At 52.6% G+C, this 10,600-nt stretch overlaps 2 protein-coding genes across 2 annotated transcripts; one reads left to right on the top strand and one right to left on the bottom strand.

Annotated features, from left to right (window-relative positions):
• Window positions 1-985: 985 nt before the first annotated feature.
• On the bottom strand, window positions 986-4,667 carry ARSB (arylsulfatase B). The gene is made up of 6 exons (XM_005855562.1): window positions 4,344-4,667; window positions 4,056-4,177; window positions 3,677-3,773; window positions 2,491-3,546; window positions 2,237-2,348; window positions 986-2,011 (listed from the first exon to the last, which is right to left on the bottom strand). The coding sequence occupies exons 1-6, from the start codon at window positions 4,586-4,588 to the stop codon at window positions 1,532-1,534; spliced, it is 2,112 nt and encodes a 703-aa protein (XP_005855624.1). The 5' UTR covers window positions 4,589-4,667; the 3' UTR covers window positions 986-1,531.
• Window positions 4,668-6,525: 1,858 nt separating this feature from the next.
• On the top strand, window positions 6,526-9,362 carry NGA_0598810 (uncharacterized protein). The gene is made up of 4 exons (XM_005855563.1): window positions 6,526-6,627; window positions 6,823-7,615; window positions 7,772-8,396; window positions 8,526-9,362. The coding sequence occupies exons 1-4, from the start codon at window positions 6,550-6,552 to the stop codon at window positions 8,950-8,952; spliced, it is 1,923 nt and encodes a 640-aa protein (XP_005855625.1). The 5' UTR covers window positions 6,526-6,549; the 3' UTR covers window positions 8,953-9,362.
• The last annotated feature ends 1,238 nt before the right edge of the window (window positions 9,363-10,600 follow it).

Below are 10,600 nucleotides of genomic sequence, written 5' to 3' on the forward strand. Positions count from 1 at the left end.
ACGTCTCCCCCCACCCTCACCCTGGTCGACCAGTATTCCCAACGTTCGGGTCCCCCCACGGCCATTGCCCAGCTGGGTCCGCACATCATCATCGCTGCGGGCCCGACCCTCTGGGTGTATGCCTTCTCGGCCCGGGAGAAACTCAAGCCGATCGCCTTTTACGACGCAGATTTTTACGTGGTCTCCTTGCGGGTCGTGAAGACGCTGGTGGCGGTCACGGACGCCTACCATTCCGTCCACCTCCTTCGCTGGCACGAGCACGATCCGGCCCACACGCTGGAACTGATGGGAAAGGACTATTCACCCATCGTCTCCGCGCAACCGGGAGGCTCGCACTTTGTCGTCGATCCACCCTCCCTGGGCATGCTCGTCGGGGATTCCCGGGGCAATCTGCAACTGTTACAGTACGATCCTGCCGACGTGGAGTCCCGAGGAGGAAACCGGTTGGTACGACGGGCGGACTTCCACCTCTCCCACCGCCTGTCCTTCCTCCAACATACACGGATGGCCGAGGTACCTCGCCCCGGTGCTTATCGAGCCGGAGTCCGAGTCATGGTGTTCGGGAGCGTGGAGGGAGGAGTCGGGGCGCTGGTGCCGGTGGAGGAAAAAGTCTACCGGCGCTTGTACGCCCTCCAGGCCGTGATGGTCAATGCTTTGCCGCACGTGGGGGCCTTCAATCCCCGAGGTTTCCGGCTGGTGGAGGCGCGTGGATGGGCGCAAGGCCGGAAAAAAGGGACGCTGGACGGGGAGTTGCTGTGGCGGTTCGCAGGCTTAAGTGTGGGGAAACAGGAGGACTTGGCGAGTGCGATAGGGACAAGCAGGGAGATGGTTCTGGAGTCTTTGTTGGAGGTGGATATGATGACGTGGACGCTGTAATATAGGAAAGATTTGTGGAGGGCGACTACGAATATAGGGACAAGGGTAAATGCCTTTCGGTTGAAGAACATGTCTCAAACAAAGCAATAAGAAATGTTTAAGCAATTTTGATCCTTGAGACACATCATGCCTCTATTTCTTTTTTTCGAACGCTTTTCTGAATACGATTTGACGCTCTCAAATTTAGAAATATCTCAAGCTTTAAAGGCTTCTGGGATGAATGAATCTTAAACGGGTGATCGCATTCAGAACGAGGCACACTCCCACACACACCACTTGACATGTCTCCGCTCAATTCGTCTCGTTTTCAAACACTGTTCAGCTACTTCTCATGCCTGGAGTAAGACTGCCGCGGGGCCCGCACCGAGGCTCCTGTGTCATTGACTCTTCGTATCCTCCGTCATTCCAGTGCTTGGTCTCTTACTTGCTGAGATGGACAGCGGTCTCTCTATGGGTTTTACATATACTTAAATATTATCAACAGCTTCTGCTATTTAACTCTCCTGTACGCGGCATCGCCACTTCCATCATTCCTATCCCGATGATACCCTCTACGCCCACTAATCGCAGCGTCACGCTCTTCCTTTTTTTTCATTATCCTTGCCCTGACGTTAGGATCCCTACCTTGGAGATTTACCATCCCTTCCTCTGCTCTCTACTCCTTCTTAAGGGCGCCGATTTCCCTCTTTCTCCTCTTTTCCTCAAATATGCTTTCCACAACGCACCACCCCCAGACTATCGTCAAAAGCAACAAGACCGAGAGGCCATGGACCAAGTACGTGATGCGCCGGTTCAGCGCATGGAAACCGCGGTCGAGAACCCAAGCGAACGTGGAGATGTCCTCCGCCTCCTGCAAGAAGGGTTGCGAGGGGAACTCGCTGTGGTTCCTTCCTCGCTCTCCAGGCAAAGAAATGACCAGGTCTCCGGCAAACTGAAGGGGCGCATCTTTGACAATCGACATCATTTCTCTGTAAAGCCTGTCTACCACGTATTTTCCTCCCTTCTTGAAGGCCAGATTGTGCCTCTCCTCCGGGTCCTCGCAGAGGTTGTAGAGCATGATCTTGGGGCCGTGGTCCCGGTTCCAATCTAAGACAGGGCCGTGCTCGCCGAGGGTCCCCTTCCACATCGTTAGGTCCTAGAGAGAGGGGGAGAGAAGAAGAAGAAAAAGGTCGGGAGGGAGGACACGTCTTCGTTGTTGTGCAATATTAACAACACGGCAAGGCGGGGCGAAGAATCCGAAAGTGGCTGTTTCCGTTCCCCGAACTTTTCCTCGGGGACCATTTAAATTCTAGACAACATTGTATGATTCCAGTGCACAGTACTGCCGGCCTATAGTTGAAAGTTTCCGCCCCCTCGTTACCTGGTATCGGGAATTTAAGAAATTAAAAAAGGAGGTACGAGTCCACCAATCATTGAAGAGTGCTATGTTAAGAAAGGCGAGATACTTGATGCCCTGGTTGTTAGCAGGCGACCTGGAAGACGTAGTATGGGCCCCAAAATGCGAAACATGAAAGGTATGATGATCACTCAGCAATTGATATGCTGTGATATACGGGCTAATAGAATACTGTCAAGCTCGACTTCATCTTGTCTCCTACCTGCCCCTTCACTTACATTATCGCATCCAACAAGTCGGCAATCCACTCCAAAAGCTTCGCCTCAACGTCTCTCATAAAGGGCGAAATTTTTCTTACACCGTTCTCCTCTTCCCCTTCCTCTTTCTCTTCTTCCTCCTCGTCTTTGACCACCCACAAGGTCTCAGTCGGTTCCAAGCTGAGCTCTGTGATCCCCGGGCACCCGAGAAGCAACTTAAAGCACCCACTCCTGTACGCCGACGTGTTCTGGAAGATATCTAGTTGAAGCAGCGCTTCATTTCTAGGCGATTTCTCTTTTCCACCCTCCTCATCTCCCCGGAAAGCTTTCCTCAAATCGTAGCCATCTCCCATCCTCTCCCTCCCTTCTTCCCTCCCAGTCGCCATGCCCATCAATGTTGGCATCCAATCAGCCACGTGCGCCATTCCCCTAAAATCCCTGGGGGCGAAATTGTATCGTTTCGGTGCGCGAATGAAGGCGGGGACCCGGACACCACCTTCCCATCCACCGCTTTTGCCACCTCGGTAGTTATAATTGAATCCGCCCACCAGGAAGTAGCCCCCGTTATCACTGGTAAACACCACAACCGTGTCCTCCCACATGCCATGCGCCTTCAAACTTGCTGTCACATTCCCAATGCCTTCATCCAACTGTGCCATCATGGCACAGAAAGTCCGCCGATGCCGGTTCGGCACATCGCTGCACAGCTTCATGAATTTCTCGTCCGCCTGTAAGGGGGCGTGAGGAGCCGAGTAGGCCAAGTACAGAAAGAGAGGATCCATATCTCCATCCTTTGCGCCCGCATGTCCCCGGGCAGAATGCTCCTCTATGACCTTCACAGCCTCCCGGCTGAAGAGAGTGGTGGCGTGCTCCTTTTCATCCACCTCCTTGGCTGGGACTTCCGCTTCGTTCTTCCACAAGTCTCGCACCTCTCCCATTTTTTTGGTATAATGATCAAAGCTGGCACCTAAGAGGCCGTAAAAGGAATCAAATCCACGGGCCAGAGGGCGATTTTTGGCCTTGGCTGCGCCCAGATGCCACTTCCCGACAAGGTGCGTACTGTAGTTAGCCTCACTCCTGTTGGGAGAGAAGTGTACACATCACATGCTCAGACACGTGCCATATTCCTAATTTTCTTTTATACGATAAGCTTTTAGAAGGCGTACTCCGACCAAGGGTGAAAAATACAAGGTCACGTGTGACTTACTTCAGCATTTCAGGTAATGTGGGTATGCTCCCATCAAGGCCAGAAATTGCGTCCCCGATTAAGGGAAAAGGCATACCGACGTTCACGGCATAGCGACCTACAGAAAGGAGGACGGTGGTTGGGAATGGAGAGAAGGCTACGCGTGAAAAAGTTGTCGTGAAATTAATGGAGAACCAAAGGGGCATTTCTTCTGAATTCGTGGTGCGTGCTAGGCATTCGCGGTTCCGAGAGCGAAACAAGTCAAAATTGAGGACGTGTCGCAGATAAAATGCGGTTTGGAAGCGCCGAAAACGTGGGAAGCTTTTATACAGAAGCGATCTCTCCCGGCAGGTCCCAGTGTTTTCCGGTCCCAGTGCTTTCCCGCATCTCCTTAACATACCTGTCAGCAGAGCTGCCCGCGTAGGTGTGCAGACCGGATGGACATAGTATTCCTTAAGACGTACAGACTCGGCGGCCAATGAGTCCAAAACGGGGGTCTTGCCCCGAAGAGGTGACTCAGGACTGGAATGAGAAGGGAAAGGAATAGAAGAGAGAAGACCGGAACCTGTGTTAATTGAGGTTTCACACTACCGTATGAATCTACGGCCATTGAAGCAAGCTCAAAGATCACCCGAAAGCGAAGTGAGATCGTAGATCTCACAGGAAATAGAGTTCGGCACTATCTCACCTTGCGTTATACCCCACATCTTGAACACCCGCATCATCGACGACAATCATAAGGACGTGGGGAGGTTTCGCAATTTGTGGATTTTTTGCCATTGTGGAGGCCTTTACACAAGGTATTGACGGTGAAGATATAGCCAAAAGGATGAGCATCACAGCAGATGTAATGTATTGCGGATGGAAAAACCGGTGGATACTTTTACGGAGGCTGACTGTCCATGTCTTTCTTTTTGTGCTCGAATTCCGCATCGTGTGATGACGGCACCAATATGCTGCCGAGCTCAAAGGTAGTCTTATCTGAATCTCTACTGAGATGTGGTTCCTGTCTTGGATGTAATAAGACATGGAACAAGCTTATGAAACGAGTTGCTACTCTCAGACTTGAACCTCCGTCGCCTTACTGCATTAATTGTAGCCCTCAAACAATGAAAAGTGCTACATTTAAGGGGCGACAAATAGATAACTACTTTAATGCAGAATATGCATGAAAGAAAGTGAGAAAATCGATGCGAGTTTGCTAAAGAATAGGCCTGTATTGATTTTCCCGGGCATTTCGTCGAGCCTCCCAGCTGGGCCCATTTAGTCCCGGAGGTTTCTCCGAAATTTTGCTCGCTTTGAATTTTTAAATTTAGAGAGTTAAGAAGCTCTCTGAACTTTTCTTGCTCCCTTAAAAGCCTCTACAGCGCTTTGCTTGATGTAAGTAAGGATCCCAGTCAAATATGCATATTTCATCAAACTTTAAACCGAGATATCACGCATGACATCGTTCGCAATTCTGTCCTTCACATCTGCGGACCAAACTTCACTCTCATGGAAATCATGATGCCGATCTTTGTTGTGTCATTGGGGGGGAAATAAGCATAATAGGGTCGGCACACTGGTGATCTCATTGGAAGGTAGGGGTAATGCATCATAGAGCTTAAATAATTGAGAGACAACCCCCTGCTTACACGCAAACAGCCAAATCGGTCATAAGTAAGTCGGTAGTTCTTTCCTACCACCTATTTTTTCCCCTCTGATTCGAATGTCTTTGTTCTCTTCCTCTCTACATGCATTCGTTATCTTATGTGTAACTTTTATCAGGCACGTCTGTAGAATATTTATTCGTTAAAAACGCATAAATTGCAACGCGGATGACCAGTCCTATCATTGTTCTGTTCTCTAGTTAGGAGATGAACCGTCCATTAAAAGTTCAATTGCTGAAAATCATGTATAATTCTGACAATTTTTATGCGTCATTTTCCAGGGTACATATCAGACATGAACCTTTCCTTCTTCTTTTAAATTTGTCTGTATGAGGCAACGTGTTCTGAGGAGGATGTAAATCAGAGTATTTCGTGGAAAAGAACCCGAAAAGAGACGTCATATTCACGAAACGAGAAAATGAAGTTGGAAAACGTGAGATGCGAGATTGCAAGTAGGTGAAACCACAAACGACACGAATATTGTAAGAGGCGATGCGTCGCAGGTCTTGTGGAGGCTTGCCGTACGATATAAGGACTGAAGCCGGCCTTCAACTTCGAGAGCCCAGCGAGGGAGCGATGACAAAAAAGCTCTGCAACGCAAGCGGTACATCCGTGCAGGACATTCGCAACCAGTAGACAGAGAACTTGAGACAAAATCATCGCATGTTGGGGAGAAAGCACTGTCATGCTGTATATGAGCGCTCGAGATACTGCATATCGTATGTTTTGCGCTGGACAAATTCCGCTACCTGCGCTTGGCTGTGAAGGATGGTTACAACCGATAGGGATGGGTGCCCCGCCTCCCTCCCTTGAGATGGTGGCACACCATCCCCCTCCCCTCTCTCCCTTTCTCCCTCCATCTATCCCTCCCTCCCTTTTCTCTGACATACATACTTTCGCGGTCAACCTTCAACCAAAGCGTGCACTACCCGTATGGTACAAGTATGGTGGCATCGGACACGGCCGGAGTAACGGTTTTCGTCCTTTGGCTTTCTCCCAGCGTCTTGCGAATCGAATCCAGCGTCTGAAAACCTAATCTATTGCCCTCGTTCCGACATGCAGAAGCCTTACCATGTGCAAATTGTGTATGTGTCCCTATTGATCTCTTCGCTCGATCACGAACGTTTGAATTTTGAGTGCGAATGTGGTAGAAACGGTCAGGATTGCGGGGCTGTGGCCTTCGTCTTCGCTCTCACCCAATGTCCCCTTCATATCAATGCAAGTCGTGCGACACCAGCCGCGCTCATGGCATCTAATGACAGAAAGGATGAGTGGCAAAATGCACCTAATGCGCCGTCGCTTTACCCTCAAGTCCCTCCTCAGGTACGGGCTGGTTGGCAGGTTGTACAAGTATGTGAGATTGTCTTTGCCGATAGTTGATGGCCTCGCGGTGGCAGATACTTTCACCCTGACCTTAATTACAGGCATTTCAAGCAAGTCAATGTCTATTTGCTTCTTCTCACCGCTATTTCTTCACTCTCCCTTGTCCGCTCCATTGATCGTATTTTTATCTACAAGGGTTTCTACGCCCCCCCGCAAAATAATGAACAAGGTGGCCAGTACAATGGCGTGCCACCTATGTATCAACCCGCGGTCGCACAGCCAATGATGGTTCAAGGTCAACCCGTATACGTGCAGCAGCCGGCGTCGGGAAACTATTACACACCACAACAAGTACAGGTCGTCCAACCGCACTCTCAGTTTCAGAACCCACAGCAGTACCCCAGTAAGACCGGCGCCGTGGAAATGCAGCAGTACCGACCGGAGCCGCAGTATCAACAGCCGGAAAAACCTCTTCCAATGACACAGCCCGGAAAGCCGGGGGCGGGCGAGACGGGGGGCGACACGGCGTCCGGTGCTGCGAGTGGGGGGGGAGACAGAGACGCGGCCAAATGCCAGGACGCATGGGCGGCAGTCCTCTTCCTCGCCCACTTGGGCTTCATCGCTTACCTGGCTTTTGCACGTGGACTGAAGGCGTTGAGGGACCAAGACCTGACGACAGACACCCCCACGACCGAAGACCCCACGGGCGAGCACTATCGCATCGCAGAGAGCGGCCTCACCTCCGTGTACATTGGTTTAGCCGTCGTCTTGGGGGCGGCCGCCGCCTGGTCGGCACTCTGGACGGGCATCTTACTCCGGAACGCGGCTCACATCATCACGGCCGCGTTGATTGGGAGCATTATCAGTTCGGGCGTGGGCGTCATTCTGGCCCTCGTGTACGGGAACTTCGTGATGGCCATTATGGCGGGGCTCATGGGCGCGATCCAAGTCATGTGGTATTACTGCGTGAGGGACCGAATTCCCTTCGGTAAGGCTTGCGGGATGGACACAGGAGGCAGGGAAAGATGAGGTTACTTGTCCCCGCGGGCATAGGCGGTATCCTCGCGGGGGCCTAGTTCGTCTTGACAGGTACACAAGCGCTGACGCATTGCTCCCCTCCCACCCTCTCCCTTTTCACTCGCAGCCTCCATGAATCTGAAGTGCTCCGCGACCGCCACCCTTCAATACCCTTCCATCCTCTTCCTGGCGGCTGTGATGACGGTCGTCCAGATGGGGTGGGCACTCCTATGGCAGTTGGCCGCGTACGGCGTCGCCGTCACCAAGGGGGCCGAGATCGTTGTCATCGAAGGGACGAGCTTTCTGCTTTCTCAGTGCACGGACACTGCCGGCGCCTGTGCCTGCTCCCGGGAGACGGCAGAGGGTGTGGTGGCCCTCTCCGAGGCCGGCGTCTGCAAGGACTTGAGCGAATTTTCCGCGAACGTGTCGCCGCTTATCATGTTCCTCCTTTTCATCTCCTTGTTTTGGGGCAGCTTGGTAGTAAAGAACGTCCTGTTCTGCTCGGCGGCGGGCATGGTGGCCGACTGGTGGTACAGCGGACAGAACAAGGGTGTCGTCTCCAAGTCCTTCTTCCGGGCCTCTAGCACCTCCTTCGGCTCCATCTGTTTCGGTTCCCTGATCCTTGCCGTGCTGCGGGCCTTGCGGCAGATGCTGCACGCTGGCCGGAGACAGGGGCAACGGGAGAACGCCTTGACCTGCGTGGTGAACTGTCTGATGGCCATCATCGAACGCCTGATGCAGATATTCAACCGGTAGGCTGGGCGAGATGGAGAACAGAGAGATGGGGTCCGGAGGAATAACGTCGGGTCGGACGGCATAGTTAGCTACATGGCTATAAATAATTCTTAACAATTTTGAGTTTTCTATGTTCCATTCCCCAGGTACGCCATGGTCTACTGTGCCACCTACGGAACAGGCTTCCGGGAGTCCGGGACCAAGACCTTCGAGCTCTTCAAACGCGCGGGTCTGACGGCGATCATCAACGACGATCTTGCCGAAACTGCCCTCAATCTGGTCGCCCTGATTATTGCCTTGCTCACGGCCGTGGTCGGCTTTGTGTACGGAACCATGTTTGGGTTGGGGGGAAATTGGCCAGTCATCTTAGCGGTGGTGGGTTTTTTCGCGGGATTCTTTGTCAGTTTGATCGTCATGAGTGTCCTGGACGCGGGCGTGGCCACTGTCTTTGTGGTCTTTGCGGAAGACCCTCAGGCTTTCGCGCAATCCCACCCAGCCTTGTATGAGGAATTGGCGCAGGCCTGGGCCAAAATTGGGTATGACCCGGCTCGCCGGAGTGTCACCAGAGTTTAAAGCGATCAACGACGGCGCGACTTGGAAGGGATGGGGGGCCGAAGATTGCTTGCGCAGGCAGTAAACGAGGTCATACAGGGTACAAAAGAAGGAATGTGCATGTCCGAGATATATAGAATGAGACCATGGAGAAGCAGGGGGGTCGGAAAGGTCCTGCGGGAGCCGGGGGGAGGGAGGACAAGGATTATGGCGGCTGTGAAAATTTGGTCCATGATTACGCGGTGCTCAAGAGATTTACGTCGATTATGCAGGCATCTCAATAAAGCTGTGACATTCCGTTGGCCACTTGCAGGCAAGCAGCCGCCTTAGACTAGCCGGCTAAGTGCTCGCGGCGAAGCTTCGTAGGTATATAACATCCTTCTATGCGCGGCCCTACCATAAGAAAAACAACTTTAAATGCAATCTGCGATTTGGGGTAAAATTTCATCGATTTCACGGTTCCTGTCTCTTCTCCTGTGCGTCAGCGTCGCGATTTATCAGACAATTTATTTTTCTCGGTTCCAGTTTCATAGTCTATTGCGCCTCTCGACTGCCGCCTTCGTTACTTTTACCGCCACCGCGCCGTTCTGCTTTTGACTTTCTCTCGTGCTGGCACGTGCACGGACAGGTCATGCTCCCGAAGCTCTTCCCGCGCCCTGATCGCTTCCTTTGAAGGATTTTCTTGCGGCCTGGTCGACGCCGTAGGAAAAGCTTTAAAACCCGCACGGTCGATATGTCGTGCATGGGAACGAGCGTCACCACGCTTCCTTTCCCTCCACGCTGCACGGGCTCCATTACCTGTTTCTCTTCCTCCTTTCAGCCTCCCCTCTTTTACGCCTTCTCCGCTGTCGTCTTCTTCGTCGCCAGCCTGGACACCGTTCCCAGCGACAGCCGTCCTTCTTTTCCCAACCCGGTGCGGCGGTGCCAATCGAGGGATGCGAACTGCTTTCCCTCGTCCTTTCCCTACACCACTCACGCCTCGTACAGGCTTTAAGGTCATGCTTGGTTTGATCACCTCAGGCTTTCGGACTTGGCGACTGGGAATGCGGCTACGATGCCACTCCACGCTCGGTATATCCCTTTGGACGTCGGTAACATGATGGCTGGTGCCGCCATCAGGATTTAATTGACAAGCCATCGACAGGCTGCTCTTTGGACTTTGTTCTTCGGAATCATCCGGCGGATTTCCATCGGAAGACGGCATCGGCGGGGACAGAAGCCGAGAAGGAGGACGAGGAAAACTCAATGCCGGGTGTTGCGCGGAAATAGTGGCAGGAGCCGTAGACGTTGAAGGAGGAAGAGAAGGAGGATCTGCGTCTTCCGATGGAAAATATTTGGAGGACGCAAGCGAATGTGCGAGGGGCCCGGGCGTCGTAATGGCTGTGGCGTCTTTTGTCTGGCGCGCATTGCCATGGCCTTGCAAATCATGTGCAAAAGACCGAGAGGGCATGGAGGAATCTGCAGCTAGCGCGGGAAAGGATGAGGGGGGCGAGGAGAGCGCTCTATCTGACGCATTGATGCCGGTGGTTGGAAAGGTGCTTGGGGAGGAGGAAGAAAAGGAGGAAAGAAAAAAGGGTGTGGGCGTGTGGATGAAGGCAGTCGTGACATGTCGCGGCCAAGCCCGAGATCCGTCGGCGTTTTTCGCGTGAGAATCACCGTGTCCTTTCCG

The sequence above is a fragment of the Nannochloropsis gaditana genome, assembly GCF_000240725.1.
Source record: "Nannochloropsis gaditana CCMP526 unplaced genomic scaffold scaffold164, whole genome shotgun sequence".
NCBI lineage: Eukaryota > Eustigmatophyceae > Eustigmatales > Monodopsidaceae > Microchloropsis > Microchloropsis gaditana.

Coding starts and splice junctions, on each gene's coding strand:
- NGA_0598810 (XM_005855563.1), top strand. CDS start 6,550: ATGGCATCTAATGACAGAAAGGATGAGTGGCAAAATGCACCTAATGCG. Junction 6,628..6,822: donor ACCCTCAAGTCCCTCCTCAG/GTACGGGCTGGT, acceptor TTTATCTACAAG/GGTTTCTACGCCCCCCCGCA. Junction 7,616..7,771: donor GAGGGACCGAATTCCCTTCG/GTAAGGCTTGCG, acceptor TTTCACTCGCAG/CCTCCATGAATCTGAAGTGC.
- ARSB (XM_005855562.1), bottom strand. CDS start 4,588: ATGCGGAATTCGAGCACAAAAAGAAAGACATGGACAGTCAGCCTCCGT. Junction 3,547..3,676: donor ACATTACCTGAAATGCTGAA/GTAAGTCACACG, acceptor CTCTCCCAACAG/GAGTGAGGCTAACTACAGTA. Junction 2,012..2,236: donor TCTTAAATTCCCGATACCAG/GTAACGAGGGGG, acceptor CCCTCTCTCTAG/GACCTAACGATGTGGAAGGG.